The sequence below is a fragment of the Oncorhynchus tshawytscha genome, linkage group LG12 (assembly GCF_018296145.1).
Source record: "Oncorhynchus tshawytscha isolate Ot180627B linkage group LG12, Otsh_v2.0, whole genome shotgun sequence".
NCBI lineage: Eukaryota > Metazoa > Chordata > Actinopteri > Salmoniformes > Salmonidae > Oncorhynchus > Oncorhynchus tshawytscha.
In genome coordinates this window covers 40762217-40784169 of record NC_056440.1, presented here as the reverse complement: position 1 = coordinate 40784169, position 21953 = coordinate 40762217, and the positions used below count along the sequence as shown (strand labels likewise).

General features: G+C 42.9%; 1 protein-coding gene across 3 annotated transcripts; it reads left to right on the top strand.

Annotated features, from left to right (window-relative positions):
- Nucleotides 1-1100: 1100 nt before the first annotated feature.
- LOC112263288 (ubiquitin-protein ligase E3B) lies at nucleotides 1101-21904 on the top strand. Of its 3 annotated transcripts, XR_002955475.2 has the most exons (28): nucleotides 1101-1840; nucleotides 2000-2169; nucleotides 2283-2394; nucleotides 2591-2650; nucleotides 2763-2867; nucleotides 2984-3080; nucleotides 3199-3284; nucleotides 3397-3479; nucleotides 3764-3869; nucleotides 4025-4145; nucleotides 4339-4516; nucleotides 9509-9672; nucleotides 9888-10055; nucleotides 10147-10318; nucleotides 12077-12195; nucleotides 12357-12471; nucleotides 14248-14347; nucleotides 14455-14574; nucleotides 14771-14947; nucleotides 15202-15312; nucleotides 15526-15663; nucleotides 16019-16084; nucleotides 16168-16226; nucleotides 16833-17015; nucleotides 17253-17364; nucleotides 18325-18417; nucleotides 18795-19296; nucleotides 20266-21904. XR_002955475.2 is itself a non-coding variant. In XM_024439380.2 (27 exons), exons 2-27 carry the CDS (start codon nucleotides 2009-2011, stop codon nucleotides 18984-18986), a joined length of 3198 nt encoding a protein of 1065 aa, XP_024295148.1. In that variant the 5' UTR covers nucleotides 1101-1840; nucleotides 2000-2008; the 3' UTR covers nucleotides 18987-21904. The 3 variants fall into 3 exon arrangements, 2 of the variants coding, with proteins under 2 accessions (XP_024295148.1, XP_024295149.1); XM_024439380.2 differs by having other exon boundaries at nucleotides 18795-21904; XM_024439381.2 differs by lacking the exons at nucleotides 18325-18417; nucleotides 18795-19296; nucleotides 20266-21904 and adding an exon at nucleotides 17810-18005.
- Nucleotides 21905-21953: the final 49 nt, after the last annotated feature.

The following is a 21953-nucleotide window of genomic DNA, read 5'->3' as shown; positions in this document are numbered from 1 at the left end:
AGTACAGTATATACATATGAAATGAGTAAAACAGTATTAAACATTATTAAAGTGACTGTTGTTCCATTTAAATTGACCAGTGACCATTCCATGTCTATGTACATAGGGCAACAGCCTCTAAGGTGCAGGGTTGAGTAACCGGGTGGTAGCCGGCTAGTGATGACTATTTAACAAGCTGTTGGCCTTGAGATAGAAACTGTTTTTCAGTCTCTCCATCCCAGCTTTAATGCACCTGTACTGACCTCGCCTTCTGGATGATAACGGGATGAACAGGCCATGGCTCGGGTGGTTAAGCCCTGTGGTTGCGGGCGGTGATACAGCCCGACAGAATGCTCTCGATTGTACTTCTGTAAATGTTTGTGATGGTCTTAGGGGCCAAGACCCCACCTCCTCCCAGTAGGCTGTCTCGTTATTGTTGGTAATCAGGCCTACTACTGTTGTGTCATCTGCAAACTTTATATTTGAGTTGTAGGCGTATGTAGCCACAGTCAAGGGTGAACAGGGAGTACAGGAGGGGGCTGAGCCCGCACCCTTGTGGGGCTCCAGATGTGGTTAGCGGGTGTGCGCTAATAGTGTTTCAATTGGTGACGTCACTCGCTCTGAGACCTTGAAGTAGTTGTTCCCCTTGCTCTGCGATGGGTAACGATGCTTTGTGGGTGACTGTTGTTGATGTGTGCAGAGGGTCCCTGGTTCGAGCCCAGGTAGGGGCGAGGAGAGGGACAGAAGCAAACCTGGGACTCTTATATAGAGAAAAATAAATACGCTATTGTTCTGCCAGCATAATATCCTGCTGCTATGAGAACGGTAAACATACAAAAAAAAAAGATTCAACAAGTTATTCTTTATAAGCCATAAATAGCTTTGGATTGTTATACGTCACCAATTAGCTTCCGCCCCACAAAGGACTAACCAATAATAGCTCCCCCCTTTTCATAGCAATACCTATAGTTCCTATAAGTTGCATCAAACGCTTTAATTGAAGAGATCCAGTTCAAACAAGAGTAATTGTGACAAAATAAATGCTAATAGTTCAGTATACATACAATGTATCAATACTGAAATTATTATGTAAGTGTCTACTCTCACACAATTACATCCCACTCACAATATATTCTGTGCGACAGTGCAAGGATTAATGGTTAAATTGGATGCAGTCAATGTACGGATCGCCTGTTATTGTTTACATTTTGAAACAGCGTACGGACTCTACTTAATGAGGGTGTCATTTCCAGTGAACGTTCGGTTATTATTGAGTAATGTTTTATTTCGTTTTTCATGTTAGTAAAATGCTTTGACAAGTATTTCAATCAATTGGTGGCGATGAAGTATCTAATCTGCTATGCTAACCAACACAGCTAGCTAGCTAACCATAATAGCTAGCTGACTGGCGACAAAAGCTAGCGAGTTATTTGCCGGGTCTAGTTATCTACCTAACGCTACTGTAGTACGCTAACTAACCGATACAATTGATTGGTACCACTTTGTCAGTTTGTCCATTGGATAAAAACATCGTTTATGTTGCTAGCTAGCTACCTGCCTTAGGAATGTCAACGTTTGAGACCAGACAACGTCGTCAATGTAGCTAGCTAGCGAATTTAGCTAACGTTAGCTAGTTAACATGGTCTCAAGTTGTAATGACGTGTTAATGTTACATATGTTATTTAAATAGTTATTTTCTTAGAGTTGACAATTGTAGCTTTTGCTGGGCTAACCGAAGCGCAGCTAGCTATAGCTCTCGAAGGGTGTCTAAAAACTTGGATCTCGAGGATGTTCAAATGACTTGAGAAGCATAGCGCATTCTGAGCTGCAAAGGTCTAGGCAAGACCAGAGGAAAACACAGGTATACCTTAATTTGAATGTATTCATATTCTATTCCAGTGTATGGTTCTTCCCCCTCCCCTTCCAACACTGAGACTATAGATGTGTTCATTTGACCATGAATATTCATCTCCATTATGTTTCAGCACCAACTAAGTCTGTCCATTTTGCCTGACCTTAGGGGTGCACAATGTTTAGTGCAGCTCAGAGTTCCAAGTCTGAGTTTCTGGACAAAGCCAGGCAGGCACGTGAGGAGAGGAAGGGGTACAAAGCAAGGGACAGAGCAGCCACCCTTATTCAAGCGCTGGTCAGGAGATTCCTCTGTCGCTGCAGACTCCAGAAACAAATAAGGTTCGCTTTACAAGCAATGCGTGCTGTTATGCATTAGGACACACAATCTTTCATGAGACTAGTTTGTGAATAAACCTTTTGAAGTAATGTATGAATGCTCTCTTTCTTACTAGGAAAGAAGTTGATGACTTATTCCAAGATGCTGGGACCACAAAAAGAAATGCACTATCCATTTTTAAAATTGCACGGAAGTTACTATTCATTTTTTGCCAAGATGATAAGTTGGTAAGTTCTTTAACACCTACACTTCACCCTCACTGATTTGAATGTATGTTTTGTACATTGTTATTAATTGTCTCTTACAGGATGATGTCTCTTATTTACTAATTGAAAGGCAAATGAATGATTACATATCAGTATAGTACTTGAGATTGTTTAGTGTACATATAACTAACAAGCTATGATGCTTTTAACTACACAGAGATTTGAGAAGCTTTGTCGCTCCATTCTTGGCAGCATGGATGTTGAAAATGAGCCCAAAGTGAGTATGATTATAGTGAAGGAATCATCAGTGAGAACAGATTTTGAATTAACCCAGAGTGTGATTGACTTGGTGACTTTATATATAATAATGTATTGTTCTTTGTTATCAGGTTTGGTATGTGTCATTGGCTCTTTCTAAAGACCTCACCATCCCTTGGATCAAGCAGATTAAAGATCTCCTGTGGATCTCCTGTCAGTTCCTGAAAAAATTAAAGGTAAATCAGAATGCTTTGATGATAATAACCTTCTTTAAGAAAACAGGTGTACCATTTTAAATATTGAAATGTTATAATTGGATCTTTACACCCCTTCTTCCTTCTTTCTCTTGTAGCCTGACATCATGCAGGACAATAAGCTGGTGACTCTGTACCTCACCATGCTGGTGACTTTCACAGACACATCAACCTGGAAGATAGTGAGAGGGAAAGGTCGGTCTCAGGTCAAACCACTGCTGCAGTACACACACCACCTCTATATAAGTGTCTTGATGTTGAAAGGAAAAAGACAAAGTGGAATCCTCCATGTTTTTTTCTCCCTCTGTGGTAGGTGAGGCCCTCAGACCAGCATTGACCCGGATCTGTGAGAACATCATGGGGCATCTCAATCAAAAGGGATTTTATTCAATACTGCAGGTACAGTAACTCATACGACATCTTCCATCTTTTCCCCAGGGCTTTTAGAATGATTATTATTATGTTGCTGATGTTTTATTGTTGGTTTCTGCAATTTTGTATTCCATGGTAGATTCTACTCACCAACGGATTGGCACGCTCCAGGCCCTCACTTACCAAGGGCACACTCACAGCAGTATTCACGCTGGCATTAAGGTGAGTGGCCACTGGAAGCTCTCTCATTCCCATTCGACCACCAATTGTCTCTGCATCACTAGAGCCTGGGGCAGATTTATTGTTGTATATACCCAATGTTCTGCTTGCTCATGCTTCCCTCTGTAACTGGCTTTGTTGGAAGAAAAAACAATCAATTGGCTTAGCTTCATGGAATATGAGGTCCTATCTTATCATAGTGTATGATCTGCTTGGTCACCTTTTTAGTATGCTTGGAGCTGAAGAAGTCTCGGGAGCCATTAGTGTAACTTGTCTTTATTTTACAGACCTGTCATTGCTGCTCACTTCTCTGACAACTTGCTGAGGTCTCTCCTCATCCACATCATGTCTGTCCCAGCAGTTGTCTCCCACATCTACACCATCACCCCAGAGGTAAATGCTAAACACTCAAAATGAAGAAATTACAGCCAATTCTCTACCTAGTGCACTGTGTAGGGATCCACTTCAGACATATAGACATTATTGAATAAACATATAATAGCTTGTACAATGACAAAGCCTCTGAGTGTGTGCTTGTCTCTGTGCAGTGCATGACCACCATCCAGACCCACGACCTGTTGAGGAAGTTCATCCTGTTCCTTAGCTGCGAGGAGCAGTGTGTCGACATCTGTGTCTGCCTGGAGGGGAGCCACACACTGTGCTTACTGGGTAGGGCCGTTTACACTGACTCTCATATCTATTCTATGGCAATATTGGCTACTACTGTGAGTGTGCATGTTTGAGTTGCCTTTTTTTTGTCTCTTTCTTGTCTTTCTCTGTGCGGTGCTGTGGGAAACATACTGAATCAGTTATTTGGGGTTGCTGCTCTGCGGGGCCTCCGTTTCATCCTGTTGTACTGTAGGTAACCTGATTCACCTGGGCTACCTCAACGAGAAAGTACTGGAGGAGGAGGCCAACCACTTTGTGACGGAACTGACGGACATGCTGTCCTACTGCCAGAGATACGTGTCCCAGAAGAAATCTAACCTCACCCACTGGCACCCTGTCCTTGGCTGGTTCTCCCAAACCGTAGACTACGGGTCAGTGAGACATCCTCATAGCCTGATCACAGATCGGTTTGTGCTCTCTTGCCGACTCTTATGGTTGTTGTCATGCCAAAATCAAGTGTCAATGACCTTAGGAGCAAAACAGCACAAACCGATCTGGGACTGGGCTATGAAATGGGATCTCAACTAGGGCTGTTATGGTGTCTGCGTTACTCCACACCGGCAGTCACGAGTCATTAGTCTTCTCCAAGCTCTGATACTGCTGATGGTCATTAGTAGCTTACCGACTTGCTAACTGCCTTGTACTCAGCACTCTATTATCCCTCTAATCACTCTGACAAATGTAAACGAAAATCTAATCAAATACTTAATGAGAGCCCATGAGCTCATGTTGTGCAATATTTCTATAGGCTATGCAATTGAGAAAACATAGTTTTGATGGCCTCTATTAAAAAGAGGAGGATCCCATCAGCTTTCTGTAGGCTAGACCTACTATTTATTTCTCAACTTTCCTAATATTAAGCACATTGCTTCTCTTTACTGGCTGGCATGAAAGTGAACCACAGGAAAAGCGTCCTCCATTCCCTATTTAAGTGCGTATTTCTTTCCCATGCCCGTTTTGAGACAGGTGCATGATAATGGTCCATTCTAAATCAAAACAAATTTCACACATAATTATTTAGTATATGTAAAGACTAGATTAAATCAAGAATAGTCTGATTGTTGACAATATTAGCCCATCACTTGTGAATGATATAGTATCACTTGTGAATGATATAGTATCACTTGTGAATGACATAGTATCACTTGTGAATGATGCCCAGCTGCTGTGCATTGAGGCAAGAAACAGTGCATGCCTTTTTTTGCAACTTTTTCAACTCATAGTCGCAAACCCCTTTGATAAGGTTTGTAATCACCACTAAAGTGGCCAAATAACTTCTTAAAATTAACAACATTAATTTGCTTTACAACTGGTGTGGAGCCTAACTAGCATACATAGGAGCCTAACTAGCATACATTTCGTGGTATCCAATTGGAAGTTACAGTCTTGTTCCATCACTGCAACTCCCGTACGGACTCGGGAAGAAGCAAAGGTCAAGAGCTGTGCGTTCTCCTAAACACAACCCAGCCAAGCCGCACTGCTTCTTGACACACTGCTCGCTTAACCCGGAACCCTCCCCTAACCCGGATGACGCTGAGCCAATTGTGTGCTGCCCCGCGGGTCTCCCGATCGAGGCAGGCTGCAACTGAGTCTGGATTCGAACTAGGATCTCTAGTAGCACAGCCTTGGACCACTGTGCCACTCGGGAGGCCCTGGCAGCGTCTGAGTTTCAAGTTTGGGGAAGGTAATTGTCGCCATAAAAATGTACCTTTATAATAAAGCATTACATGTATAATCGCATTTGCGGTCACTTTTGAGAATGGTATTTTCCCGCTAATTGCATTCTCAACATTCACGGTTATAGCCTACTGCTGTATGCACATTTCTGAACTTATAATGTGAAGAAATAGCCTAATAGTTTATCAACATTTTAAGCTAAACCAGGGATCCCCAACTGGCACCCCATGGGTGGTTTTATTTGTCTCCCCCCCCAGGTTTTCTGAGGAAAAAAGCTTTCAAAACATTTTAAATTAATTGTTGGACATAAGACTGTAAAAACACCAGGAAATCAGCTCCAAGTGATTTTAATTTAAGAAATCTGTTCCCAAGTATTCCAACGTATAATGGAGAGCTGTGATCGTATACAAATGTAAGCAAGGTTTAAAATAATTATGTTTTAGTCAAACATTATATTGGTTTGGGCTTCTTGTGGCCAATTTGCAGTCTACAAATTATGTGTAAATAAGTTCTGGCACCCGACCTTCCGCTCAAGAAAATATCGTCCCACGACTTAATCTAGTTGACAATCAATGAGCTAAATGTTCTGATCTGTTGCATCAGCCTCATTTGCTTTAAATGTTTTTTTTTATGCTAGTGGCTGTATTTAATTTGGGATCTGTCGCATTCGACAACTGTCCCAGACTATGTTTGGAATATTTATTTCTCACACAGAAGGACAAGTTGACCAATAGAATAGGTCAACTTTTGTACTATGGGAGTTAGTAGATTGACATAGGCTAGTACTTTTGCTGTTCATTTGGCCTTCCAACATCTTCAATATGCGCCTCAGAATTTGATAAGTACGAGCGCAGTTGCGTCCCAGATGTGTGTGTTCACTTGTAGCCTGTGAGAAGGACCTGATCACGTGACGGTCATTGACTAATAAGAATTGCGGTATCTGAGAAAGCCACGTGAGTGAGAGGTGCTTTGGAGAACTCAGCTGGTAGAAGGAATTATTATATTTATCCAAGGGCACCATGACCGCTAGGCATTATCAAGTGCTTGTCAAATTGTGAATGAGAGACTGATAAAGTGTGTGCAGCCTGCGCAAAAAAACTAAACTAAACAAAGCAGAGCTCATGCCTTTCATGCGTAAAAAAGGGAAAATCATTAGTCACATCCTGCAGAATGTATTAAAAATCAAAACATATAGCCCAATGTTTGTTTCACCACTAAAGTTGCATAAATAACTCTAAATGAGTCATATATGAGGACCTGTTAATTTGTTAACCGCTCAACACAGAATAGCCGCATGTGAGCACTCCGTAAAATCGATTGGAGAAAATATACAGTGCCTTGCAAAAGTATTCACCCCCCTTGGCGTTTTCCCTATTTTGTTGCATTACAACCTGTAATTTGAAATAGATTTTTATTTGGATTTCATGTAATGGACATACACAAAATAGTCCAGATTGGTGAAGTGAAATTAAAATAATGACTTGTTTCAAAAAAATTCGAAAAAAATAAATAATGGAAAAGTGGTGCGTGCATATGTTTTCACCCCATTTGCTATGAAGCCCCTAAATAAGATCTTGTTCAACCAATTACCTTCAGAAGTCACATAATTAGTTAGATTGCACACAGGTGGACTTTATTTAAGTGTTCCATGATCTGTCACATGATCTGTGTATATATACACCTGTTCTGAAAGGCCCCAGAGTCTGCAACACCACCAAGCAAGGGGCACCACCAAGCAAGCGGCACCATGAAGACCAAGGAGCTCTCCAAACAGGTCAGGGATAAAGTTGTGGAAAAGTACAGTTCAGGGTTGGGTTATAAAAAATATCCGAAACTTTGAACATCCCACAGAGCACCATTAAATCCATTATTAAAAAAATGGAAAGAATATGGCAACACAACAAACCTGCCAAGAGTGGGCCGCCCACCAAATCTCATGGACCAGGCAAAGAGGGCATTAATCAGAGAGGCAACAAAGAGATCAAAGATAACTCTAAAGGAGCTGCAAAGATCCACAGCAGAGATTGGGGTATCTGTCCATAGGACCACTTTAAGCTGTACACTCCACAGGGCTGGGCTTTACAGATGAATGGCCAGAAAAAAAGACTTTACTTAAAGAAAAAAATAAGCAAACACGTTTGGTGTTCGCGTGTGGGAGACTACCCAACCATATGGAAGAAGGTACTCTTGTCAGATGAGACTAAAATTGAGCTTTTTGGCCATCAAGGATAATGCTATGTCTGGCGCAAACCCAAAACCTCTCATCACCCCCAGAAAATCATCCCTCCAGTGAAGTACAGTGGTGGCAGTATGATGCTCTGGGGATGCTTTTCATCGGCAAGGACTGGGAAACTGGTCAGAATTGAAGGAATGGTGGATGGCGCTAAATACATGGAAATTCTTGAGGGAAACCTGTTTCAGTCTTCCAGAGATTTGAGTCTGGGACTGAGGTTCACCCTCCAGCAGAACAATGACCCTAGGCATTTAAATGTCTTGGAATGGCCTAGTCAAAGCCCAGACCTCAATCCAATTGTGAATCTGTGGTATGACTTAAATATTGCTGTACACCAGCGGAACCCATTTAACTTGAAGGAGCTGGAGCAGTTTTGCCTTGAAGAAGGGGCAAACATCTCAGTGGCTAGATGTGCCAAGCTTATAGAGACATAACCAAAGAGACTTGCAGCTGTAATTGCTGCAGAAGGTGGCCCTACAAATAATTTACTTTGGGGGGGGTGAAAAGTCACGCATGCTCAAGTTTTCCATTTTTTTGTCTTATTTCTTGTTTTGTTTCACAATAAAAAATATTTTGCATCTTCAAAGTGGCATGTTGTATAAATCAAATGATACACCCCCCCCTACAAATAATATATTTATTCCAGGTTGTAAGGCAACAAAATAGAAAAAATGCCAAGGGGGATGAATACTTTCGCAAGCCATGGTATTTTCTAGTTTATTCAGCTACAAAATATATATACAAAACTGTGAACACCCCTTCAAATTAGTGGATTTGGTTATTTCAGCCACACCCGTTCCTGACAGGTGTATGAAATCGAGCACATAGACAAACATTGGCAGTAGAATGGCCCGTACTGAAGAGCTCAGTGACCTTCAACGTGGCACCGTCATAGGATGCCACCTTTCCAACAAGTCAGTTCGTAAAATTTCTGCCCTGCTAGAGCTTCCCCGGCCAACTGTAAGTGCTGTTATTGTAAAGTGGAAACGTCTAGGAGCAACAATTGGTCAGCCGTGAAGTGGTAGGCCACACAAGCTCACAGAATGGGACTGCCGAGTGCGGTAGCACGTAAAAATCGTCTGTCCTCGGTTGCAGCACTCACTACCGAGTTCCAAACTGCCTCTGGAAGTAACGTCAGCACAATAACTGTTAATTGGGAGCTTCATGAAATGGGTTTCCATGGCCGATTAGACGTACCAAGATCACCATGGGCAATACCAAGTGTTGGCTGGAGTGGTGTAAAGATTGCTGCCATTGGATTTTAGAGCAGTGGAAACATTCTTTGCAGTGAGGAATCATGCTTCACAATCTGACGGATGAATCTGGGTTTGGCGGAGAAGCCTTACCGGAAGAGTGGAGGCTGTTATAGCAGCAAAGGGGGGACCAACTCGATCTCACACACACACACACCCACCCACCCCCTTCCCACTCAACCTTTACTTCATCCCTCCAGTCTAAATGAGTCCATGCCACTGGTCACGAAGCAGTTGCAGTACCTGTGGGGCATGCCTGTGATCCGGACTCTCTTCAGTGACGTCCTCAGCAAAAAGCTGGAGACCCAAGAGCCCACGCCTCCGCCACAACCTACCACATCCCAAAACAACCTGCCAGTCAAGAGTAAGTCGAATTTGTATTTCAGTTTCTCTTTTGTTTTCTCATCAGGCATTTAATCATTTAATGTCATGGGTTATTTATTTTGACACCATTATCAGATTTATTATCCCTATATCTGGGTTGTTGTTGATTGATCCAGATTATATTATAGAAGTGCATAATATAAGTTGTGTTTTTTAAAACAATGATCTAACCTTATTGGACCGGTTTCCTCTTAGGTCTATTCAAGCGGGCATTTCAGAAGTCTGCCTCAGTACGAAACATCCTGAAGCCAGTTGGCGGGAGACGGGTGGACTCCGCAGAGGTTCAGAAAGTGTGCAGTATCTGTGTACTGTACCAAACAGCCCTCACCACGCTCACCCAGATACGACTGCAAATCCTTACTGGTGAGTCCCTGCATAGTTCCATTTGAATCAGGCACGCATACACACGCACACGCACATTCTCTCATGTTGTGTTCGGTGCTGTCCCCCTCAGGCCTAACCTACCTGGATGACCTGCTGCCTAAGCTGTGGGCCTTCATCTGCGAACTAGGACCCCAAGGAGGGCTCAAGCTGTTCATAGAGTGCCTGAACAACGACACAGAGGAGTCTAAACAGCTGCTAGCCATGCTCATGCTTTTTTGTGACTGCTCCAGACACCTCATCACGTGAGCTCCATGAAATGCTACCACATAACTTACACGTTATACAGTATGGGGTGGTTTCCTAAGTATAGATTAAGTCTAGTTCTAGACTAAGAAGCACCTCTTTCAGTCCTAATCTGCATCCAGGAAACTGGCCCTAAATACAATATCCCATCTCTGTGCTTACTTATACAGTCATGGCCAAAAGTTTTGAGAATGACACAAATATTAATTTCCACAAAGTTTGCTGCTTCAGTGTCTTTAGATATTTTTGTCAGATGTTACTATGGAATACTGAAGTATAATTACAAACATTTCATCAGTGTCAAATGCTTTTATTGACAATTACATGAAGTTGATGCAAAGAGTCAATATTTGCAGTGTTGACCCTTCTTTTTCAAGACCTCTGCAATCCGCCCTGGCATGCTGTCAATTTACTTCTGGGCCACATCCTGACTGATGGCAGCCCATTCTTGCATAATCAATGCTTGGAGTTTGTCAGAATTTGTGGGTTTTTGTTTGTCCACCCGCCTCTTGAGGATTGACCACAAGTTCTCAATGGGATTAAGGTCTCGGGAGTTTCCTGGCCATGGACCCAAAATATCAATGTTTTGTTCCCCCGAGCCACTTAGTTATCACTTTTGCCTTATGGAAAGGTGCTCCATCATGCTGGAAAAGGCATTGTTCATCACAAAACTGTTCCTGGATGGTTGGGAGAAGTTTCTCTTGGAGGATGTGTTGGTACCATTCTTTATTCATGGCTGTGTTCTTAGGCAAAATTGTGTGTGAGCCCACTCCCTTGGCTGAGAAGCAACCCCACACATGAATGGTCTCAGGATGCTTTAATGTTGACATGACACAGAACTGATGGTAGCACTCACCTTGTCTTCTCCTGACATGCTTTTTTCCGGATGCCCCAAATAATCGGAAAGGGGATTCAGAGAAAATTACTTTACCCCAGTTCTCAGCATTCCAATCCCTGTACCTTTTGTTGAATATGAGTCTGTCCCTGATGTTTTTCCTGGAGAGAAGTGGCTTCTTTGCTGCCCTTCTTGACCCCAGGCCATCCTCCAAAAGTCTTCGCCTCACTGTGTGTGCAGATGCACTCACACCTGCCTGCTGCCATTCCTGAGCAAGCTCTGTACTGTTGGTGCCCTGATCCCGCAGCTGAATCAACTTTAGGAGACGGTCCTGGCGCTTGCTAGACTTTCTTGGGCGCCCTGAAGCCGCCTTCACAACATTTGAACCGTTCTCCTTGAAGTTCTTGATGATCCGATAAAAGGTTGATTTAGGTGCAATCTTACTGGCAGCAATATCCTTGCCTGTGAAGCCCTTTTTGTGCAAAGCAATGATGATGGCACGTGTTTCCTTGCAGGTAACCATGGGTGACAGAGGAAGAACAATGATTCCAAGCACCACCCTCTTTTTGACGCTTCCAGTCTGTTATCCGAACTCAATCAGCATGACAGAGTGATCTCCAGCCTTGTCCTCGTCAACACTCACACCTGTGTTAACGAGAGAATCACTGACATGATGTCAGCTGCTCCTTTTGTGGCAGGGCTGAAATGCAGTGGACATGTTTTGGGGGGATTCAGTTCATTTGCATGGCAAAGAGGGACTTTGCAATTCATCTGATCACTCTTCATAACATTCTAGAGTATATGCAAATTGCCATCACACAAACTGAGGCAGCAGACTTTGAAAATTCATATTTGTGTCATTCTCAAAACTTTTGGCCACGACTGTATGTTATATGTTGACCATCCTTTGTGTGTTATACAGGATCCTGGATGACATTGAAGTTTACGAAGAGCAGATCTCGTTTAAGACGGAGGAGCTTGTCACCATCTCCTCATTTCTCAACACGTTTGTTTACAAGATGGTCTGGGATGGCATCTTGGGTGAGTCTCCTCCTCCCTCTGTTGAATTCTTGTCGTACTCAAAGGTGATGTGATAGACAGTGACAGAATTGCCAATCCCAGGTTCCGGCACCATGAGAAATGTCTTGAGGATAGGGTCGTTGAGTGTGTGCATTAACTTAATGTGTTGTTGTCTGCGACAGAGAATGCCAAGGGAGAGAAGCTGGACCTGTTCCACAGCGTTCACGGCTGGCTGATGGTGCTTTACGAGCGGGACTGCAGGAGGAGGTTCTCCCCTGATGACAACTGGCTGCGCAAGTAAGTGCCCCTCCCGGGAAACATACTTATCCTAATCCCTGATCCTTCCCATAGTTAGTCTGCACTTCCCAAAACCTGCTAAGGTGATCCTAGTGATCAGTAGCGGTCAAATGCTTGAGGAGCGCTTGATGAACTTGCCCACCACAATGGAACCAATGGAACATTTGTGCCAACTTTGACCACCCAGTACTCCACGCAAGCCATGTTGGGCCCACCTCCATTACTTGGAAGTATTTGACTGAATTGAAAATGGATTGAATTTAGATTTTGTGTCACACACAATAACCCATAATGTCAGTGGAATTATGTTTTTAGAAATTTTTACGAATTCATTAAAATGAAAAGCTGAAATGTATTGAGTCGATAAGTATTCTTAAGGCAAGCCTAAATAAATGAAAGAGTAAAAATGTGCTTAACAAGTCACATAATAAGTTGCGTGGACTCACTCTGTGTGCAATGAATTTTTGACATGATTTTTAAATGTTACCCCATCTCTTCTACCCCACACATACAATTATCTGTAATGTCCCACAGTCGAGCAGTAAATTTCAAGCACAGGATTCAACCACAAAGACTAGGGAGGTTTTCCAATGGTTCGCAAAGAAGTTCACCTATTGGTAGCTGACATTAAATGTCCCATGGTGCAGTTATTAATTACACTTTGGATGGTGTATCAATACAGCCAGTCACTACAAAGATACAGGCGTCCTTCCTAACTCAGTTGCCAGAGAGCAAGGAAACCGCTCAGGGATTTCATCATGAGGCCAAAGGGGATTAAACATTTTTTATCGATTTTATAATGGCTGTGATTAGAAAAAAACTGAGAATGGATCAACAACATTGTAGTTGCTCCTAATACTAACCTAATTGACAGAGTGAAAAGAAGGAAGCCTGTACAGAATACAATTTTTCCAAAACATGCATCCTGTTTGCAATAAGGCACTAAAGTAATACTGCAAAAAATGTGTCAAATAAATGAACGCTTTGAATACAGGACAAAAAGTTATGTTTGGGGTAAATCCAACACATCACGGAGTTACCACTCTTTATATTTTCAAGCATGGTGGTGGCTGCATCATGTTATGGGTATGCTAATCATCAAGGACTAGGGAGTTTTTTTTAATGATAAAAAGCAAAGGAATAGATCCAAGCAAAGGCAGAATCCTAGAGGAGAGCTTAGTTTGGTCTGCTTTCCAACAGACACTGGGATACGAATTCACCTTTTAGCAGGACAATTACCCAAAACACAAGGCCAATTATGCATGAGTTGCTTACCAAGATGACATTGAAAGTTCCTTAGTGGCCTAGTTATGGTTTTGACTTAAGTCTGCTTTAAAATCTTATGTCAAGACTTGAAAATGGCTGTCTAGCAATGATCAACAACTGACTTGACAGAGCTTGAAGAATTGTACAATCCAGGTGTACAAAGCTCTGCGATTTACCCAGAAAGACTAACTGCTGTAATGTATTGACTCGGTGTTGAATACTTATCTAATCAATATATATTAGTGTTTTATATTATCCATAAATATTTTTCGATTTCAGAATTTTTCTGCCACTTTGACATTACAGAGTATTTTGTGTAGATCATTGACAAAAAAATGACAATTAAATCCATTTTAATCTCTCTTTGTGACACAATAAAATGTGGAAAAAGTCAAGGGGTGAATACTTTCTCAAGGCACTGTATTTGTCCCAGGCCTGATCAGTAGGGGAAAAAAAATGATATTTGAAAAGGTACACTCACTGACTCACTCTTTCACCCCTTGTGTCCAGGGATCTAAAGCCGAGCCTTTTGTTCCAAGAGCTGGAGAAGGGCAAGAGGAGAGCTCAGCTGTTACTTCAGTACATCCCACACGTCATTCCACACAAAAACGTGAGTCTGCACAGAAATAATATTTGTCCTTCCCGGGCATTCGTATTTGTCGTTTCACTATACCAATAATGCACATAGTGTCTCACTCGTTGTCCTCCCCACTTTAGAGGGTCCTGCTGTTCCGAAACATTGTCACCAAGGAGAAGGAAACCTTGGGATTGGTGGAGACCAGCTCCGCCTCTCCGCATGTCACTCATATCACCATTCGCCGCTCACGGATGTTAGAGGTATGAAATGGATGTATCCATCTTTTGCATGTTTTCCCCCACACTTGCATATCACCAAGAATGTATTCTCGAAACAGTGTTATGCAAAGGGTACATATTGGCACAGAGCCTGATGTCAAATACTATCAAGCATGGTGGTTGTAACTGATACCCAAACTGATCACCCAAACTCTTTGTGTCTGAACTCTCTCATAAGGATGGTTATGACCAGCTCCGCCGGTTGCCCGTCAACTCCATCAAAGGTGTGATCCGCGTGAAGTTTGTCAACGACCTGGGTGTGGACGAGGCCGGCATCGACCAGGACGGCGTCTTCAAGGAGTTCCTGGAAGAGATCATCAAGAAAGTCTTCAATCCGGCTCTCAACCTCTTTAAGGTTGGCTCTCCAGACCTTGCTTCAAATACTTTTTGAAATCATTTTGAGTGCTGTATCTGTGCTTGATTGAGCTTGCCTCTTGCACTGGAACCAATAGACAAGTCTCAAAAGTGCATACACTGCTCACCTGGCACTCCAGGATAGGCTAAAGCTAACGCTCATAGTCTTTTGAAAGATTTCAAATAGTGTCAATGTACTTTTAGCCACTGCTACTACTGCTGCTGCTGATTTTATGCTGATGTCTCCCCCCATAGACCACCAGTGGCAATGAGAGGCTGTACCCCTCCCCTACGTCCTACATCCACGAGAACCACCTGCAGCTCTTTGAGTTTGTGGGGAAAATGCTCGGAAAAGCCATGTATGAGGTGTGCCTGCGCTCACAGAGGATGTTATTCATGTGAAATGACCATATATGTAACAAGAATGACTTATTTTTAAAGCCACTAGCCCAACTCACCACTTTTTCCCGCTATAATGCTGAGGGATAGGTCTGGAGAAATGTTGCCACAATTTATAGATGGAGCTATCGATGCGAAGCCTGATAGTCCATGAGATCAACATTTGTGTGTGTGTTTCAGGGTATCGTGGTAGACGTACCCTTCGCCTCCTTCTTCCTCGGCCAGGTCATGGGCCACCATCACAGCACTTTCTACAGCTCCATTGACGAGCTGCCCTCCCTGGACTCTGAGTTCTACAAGAACCTCACCTCCATTAAGGTCAGAAAGACCCCTCCCCCCTCCCAACACACAGACACTGATAGTTGTTTAGTTCCTGAGATCATGTTCATTACAGCATGCAATGGAAAACATTTCAAAACAGTTTGCAACTGAAAACGAAAGGGAGTGTTTCTTATTGTATAAGTCCATGAGGTCCTTTCTCCCTGTTTCAGTCTGTTTTGTTTCTGCTTGGTGTCTGATGAACACGACCCTGGTTTATGGTGACCGCTATTTTGATTTGAGAGGTTTTTTTGCTTCGCTGTTATCCGTCGTTACTTTCTGTGATCAATATCACTCTGAAGTTGTGGAAGTCGACTCAAAATAGTTCTTTGATCTTCGTCTTGTCCTTTTCCAGCGCTACGACGGGGATGTTGGTGATCTAGGACTGACGCTATCGTATGACGAGGATGTTATGGGACAGGTAGAAGCCATAGTTTTTCTCTGAATGTAGAAAAACAGAACTCTTCTCTTGTCTCTTAATACTGTCTTCATGTCATATCGCAGCTGGTCTGTCATGAGCTGATTCCTGGAGGAAAGACGATGCCAGTCACCAATGAAAACAAGTGAGAAAGATGCAGATACAGTATCTAGAACAAACGTGTATATTTTTACAGTTGTTGATGTCATTTGATGTTAACACTCTCGTTCTCTAAACACAAGATTTGTTTATTGTCCCTGTAGTTATAACAAGTTGGGTTGGATGACGACGTGGGGTTCTGTCCAGGAACAACCCCTAAGCCCCTACACCCGGCCCTTTGACACTTGTGGAGATCTGATAGGTGTAAGCAATATGGTGTATGTCCTACCAAGCCTATCACAGGGCAAGGTAGATAGATGTACTAGCGTATTGCTTATTATATCTATCAAAACCTTTCAGTTCTCCACAAGTACCTAGGCGGAAGGGCTAGAGGGTTGTTTCTAGACAGGCCCAGGGTTCTCCCCAAAGAATGTAAGCGGTTCGCTGTGCCATCTTGCGGACCGTCTGCACCACTATGTTAAAAAAAAAGTAAAGGAAATGTTTGGCTCTAGATTATAGGAAATGGCCCCCCTGGGCCTCCCCCCACAGTACTCGGCAGCACCACCTTGTTAAAAAATGCTGGGGAGAACCCTGAGGCCCATGGTGTTCCGAGTCTGACTTAACCTCACCTTTGACCTTGTCCGTGTTGCAGGATCAGCTATATCCACCTGATGGCGCACTTCCGCATGCACACGCAGATAAAAGAGCAAACGGCAGCTTTCATCCGAGGGTTCCGCAGCATCATCAACCCAGAGTGGCTGCACATGTTCTCCACCCCCGAGGTCCAGCGCCTCGTCTCCGGGGACAACGCCGAGATAGATCTGGATGACCTCAAGTGCGTGACCTTCCACCCCCTTTCCCCCTCGATGAGCTTCTCCACATCTTTTCGACCTGCCAATTCCCAAACATTTTAGGGAAATCCTGAAATCCTGTAATCCAAGGTTTGAATGTCCCATTTGATTGGGTAACGGACAGTGAGTTGACTGTGTAAGGTTGTAAAGCCAAGGTGAAGGTGCTTGCTGACATGGTCTCTCTCGCTCTCTTTCCTGCCCGCTCTCTCTCCTGTTGTTAGGAAACACACAGTCTACTATGGAGGTTTCCACAGCAGCCATCGGGTCATCATCTGGCTGTGGGACATCCTGTCCAGTGACTTCTCCTCTGAGGAAAGGGCCATGTTCCTCAAGGTAGTAACAACCCCCAAATGTTACTATACTGAACAAAAATATGAACACAACATGTAAAGTGTTGGTCCCATGTTTCATGAGCTGAAATAAAAGATCCCAGAAAGGTTCCATATGTACAAAAAGCTTATTATTCAAAAATGTTTCTTTACAACCCTGTTAGTGAGCATTTCATCTTTGCCAAGATAATCCACCCACCTGGCAGGTGTGGCATATCAAGAAGCTGATTAAATAGCATGATCATTACACAGGTGCACCTTGTGCTGGGGACAATAAAAGGCCACTCTAAAATGTGCAGTTTTGTCACACAACACAATGACACAGATGTCTCAAGTTTTTAGGGAGTGTTCAATTGTCATGCTGACTGCAGGAATTTCCACCAGAGCTGTTGCCAGAGAATTTAATGTGAATTTCTCTACCATAAGCCGCCTCCAATGTCAATTTATAGAATTTGGCAGTATATCCAACCAGCCTCACAACCGCAGACCACGTGTAACCACGCCAGCCCAGGATCTCCACATCCGGCTTCTTCACCTGTGGGATCGTCTGAAGAGGGGAGGATGGTTCTGAGGAGTATTTGTCTGTAATAAAGCCCTTTTGTGGAGGAAAAAGTAATTATAATTGGCTGGGCCTGGCTTCCCAGTGGGTGGGCCTGGTTACCAATTGGGTGGGCCTATGCTCTCCCAGGCCCACCCACGGCTGCGCCCCTGCCCAGTCATGTGAAATCCATAAATTAGGGCCTAATGAATTTTCAATTGACTGATTTCCTTCTATGTACTGTAATAAAGTTGAATATTTTAAATTGTTGCAATTTACATTTATATTTTTGTTCAGTATAAAATGTTATTTTACTGTTCATAAGTTAACTGCATTACGTTGGCTTGCAGGGCTGTCAGTTTGAGACCCCTGCTCTAGAACGCCCTTGCACTTGTTATGTGATCCTCTGTTGTTCTGCTTTTACAGTTTGTCACCAGCTGTTCGAGACCACCCCTCCTGGGTTTTGCCTACCTCAAGCCCCCTTTCTCCATTCGCTGTGTGGAGGTGTCCGATGATCAGGTGAGAACACTTGGATCATTGGAAAGTTCTAAGCCACATGTTTGTTAAAAAAATATATATATATTTAACCTTTTATATATCTAGGCAAGTCAGTTAAGAACATATTCTTATTTACAATGACGGCCTAGGAACAGTGGATTAACTGCCTTGTTCAGGGGCAGAATGACAGATTTTTACCGGCTCGCAGATTTGATCTAGCAACCTTTCGGTTACTGGCCCAACGCTCTAACCACTAGGCTACCTGGCGCCCAAGCACACACAACTAGTATGCCTATTTTAGTTGAAGAACTTAGGTTTGGGAAGTCAGTCCCTTGAGACTACTTTGGTTCTCCGTGTGTTTATGTGTTCACGCTCCTGTCACCCATCTCTCTCTCTAGGACACGGGGGACACCCTGGGCAGTGTCCTGCGGGGTTTCTTCACCATCCGGAAGAAGGAGCCTGGCGGCCGCCTCCCCACCTCGTCCACCTGCTTCAACCTGCTCAAGCTGCCTAACTACAGCAAGAAAAGCATCCTGCGTGACAAGCTCCGCTATGCCATCAGTATGAACACAGGTTTTGAGCTCTCCTAAAATAAACTCCCCCCTGCTCGTGGTCTGCTGCCAGCAAAACTAAAGGATAAACAACTAAAGAGCATCCTCCTTACCCAGGCTAAGGGTGGCAGCCGGTCAAGTCAGTGGAGCTTCACCAAAGCTGAAGGCGAAACAAATAGGATACCCCCTTACCTTTATCCCAGTCTAGGAAACCAGAAGAGCGCCACCCTCTTTTACCCCAATCAGTCTGGATTCTGGAAACTCCACCCACCCCAAGGGCTTTCAACCCTATTTGCTGCCTGTGCAACCATGGTAACTTATGTTCTGACCAGTGGCAGTCATTGCCCATGTGAGTTTATTTCACTTTTTTTATAGACAAGTAGCTGAAGAAATTGTGTGAACAGCACAATTGAAACAGTCTCTCTTTATTCTCACACACCCGAAAACCAAATCCATGCTAATAATCGTAACAAGGAGGAATGTTTAACCTAACACATTGCTGAACTAAAATGGCTCAGTGTCTTACTATTTCTTCTCAGGCTTAACAGAACGATACTTGGATCTAGCACTCCCACGTCAAACAAACTGGAAAGCAATATAGATGCAATGCAAGCGATTACACGCGATAGACTCCACACTGGAGCAAAATCATATGAAGCTTTGTTCTACCTGCTGGAACAGGATGTTATCCGAGCAACTGTCCGCTGTCATTCGGCGAGTCTTAATAACCTTGTTTTTAACATGACGGAAGCACCTTTTCATAAAGAGACGACAAATCACCGCCTCGTGTTCAAAGACAAGTTCTGACCACGGAGATGTGGTCACGTGTTGGCGCCTGTGTCATATCTGTTTATTGTCCCTCGTGGGTTAATTAGGGAATTAAATCCTGACGATCTGTCTCTCTCCCCATACACACAAACACTACAGTCAGTCACCTGACAACAGCTTTGGAGCCTGTATGTCTCTGTTCTCTAATGTATTCAAATTAGAATTCATGTTACACAGCAATGCATTGGTGACCCAAAGTGATGCCATCAATACTTAAACCAAACTCCATGCCGTTATTTGATACCAGATGTCCCCGTTATCTTCTGTCATGGTTCCGGAGTCTCTTGTCTTGTTGCGTTTGAAAATGGATAATACAGTGGCTCTGTTTTAAAAAAATATGTTTTGCTGTGAAATATCTGGGTCCGATAACTACAGCGGACACAACATTGACAACCATTGTTTTTTCCACTTTGTATGTCCCTAATTGTGACATTCCCAAACTAATCTGTTACAGTGAAGTCAATCATGAACATTTATCTATATCCACTAGGATTGGCCATGCCTCTTGGAATGGAATCAAGCCATGAACACATAGGACAAGGGCTTGAGCCTGCTCACAGACAATTGAAGTCCCATGCTCCCTTTACCGCCACTGAACCGTCCAACCCAGGAAGGTTTGGTGTCAAGCATGTACTGATTCTCCCTTGTGTCTGGTAAGCTTACAGCCATGTGGAAAAGGGGATACACAGGGAGCAAACCATACTATTTGTCATGGGCTAGTTGATCATGTGAATCTGAAAGCATTGCTTTTGTGTCTCTCTCTCTCTCTCTCTCTCTCTAACCTCTCCTTTCTTACCTACTCTCTCTTGCACATATAACCCTGCTCTTTTTGTGAGGGGGACACACATTTTTTTTGTTCTAAAGAACGGAAATAATTACACCATGCAAAACGTCAAAGGAGCAAATAAAAAGAGACAATTTGGGGCAGTTGTTAGTGACGTGTAGTTCCAATGTCAAGGTGTTTGCAGACGAGGCAGCAAAGGGTCCTGAGTTTTAATAATGTGAAAGATGAACAGGCTGATTTAAAAGCAATAGCCTATTTGTTGATTCAGTATTTTATGCAAAACTGTTTCATGAGGGGTGTACATTTGTGCGTTGAGCGGTTGTCAGAACCATAGACATGGCTCTGGTTGTGGTCATAAAAAAAGGGAATAAAGCCTTTTTAAGCACCATTTAATAACTATCTCTTATATATCCTGGCCACTGGTTAACAGAACTCAGTTCTGATGATTATACAGGCATGTTATGGGCATTAAACAAGGTTCTATATGGTTTTGTATTGCTTTACTAACTGAAATCAGTGCTCGATTTGTCTGTGTATAGGAATATTAAGGGGGTACAACATACCTGTACAGGCATTTCCCCCCATTTATAAATGCCATTAATCTCATTGACAAATAGAAATGACAATTTGTCTTAGTGACTCTATGGGAAGACTTTACCTCAATGTTCAGTCTGTTGTGATCACTGCGATATATTTCCTTACTTCCCAAGGACCTCTGACGAATCATTCGCTTACAAAAAAAGATTGCAGTTTTGAAACTGCAGTAAAAATGCAGTAACTGCAGTCGACTGGTACCTTGAACTGCAGTTACACTGCAAAATTACTGCAGTAAAACAAAAGTATTCTTTTGGACGCAGTATTTGCAGCATACTGTAGTTATACTACAATCTGACTGCATCTTTTTCACTTCAGTGGTGCCAGTCTGACTACAGTTACCCATTTTATTTCAATCAATTGTTTCAGCATCCTGAAATGGGTTAGAAATGAGTCATGGAATGGAAATGGTCAGTGTCCCAGAGAAGACTGGAAGATACCTCACAAGCTCTGTCTGGTGTTTTAATGGGGGCACTCCTCCATTTTAAACGATGTCATGAAATCTCGCTGTATCTTTTTATGAATTAGACAAAAAATAAATCCAGGAAATGTGCAACATGCTTCTATGAAAGTACTGTCCCCTCACAATCTGTGAAGTGTCTTTGGGAACTGGTTGCACTATGTGAAATGCAGGTAATTGAAAACTCAATTTCAATGTAAAACATGTTTGTGTAAGATACTATTTATTCTGTAAAAACAGTAACATAATTGTTAACCATAATTATTCTAAAAACTTTACTTATCAACTGAAGTGAGTGTGTCTTGGTTTTATTTCTAGAGGAATCAATCCATTTATTTTC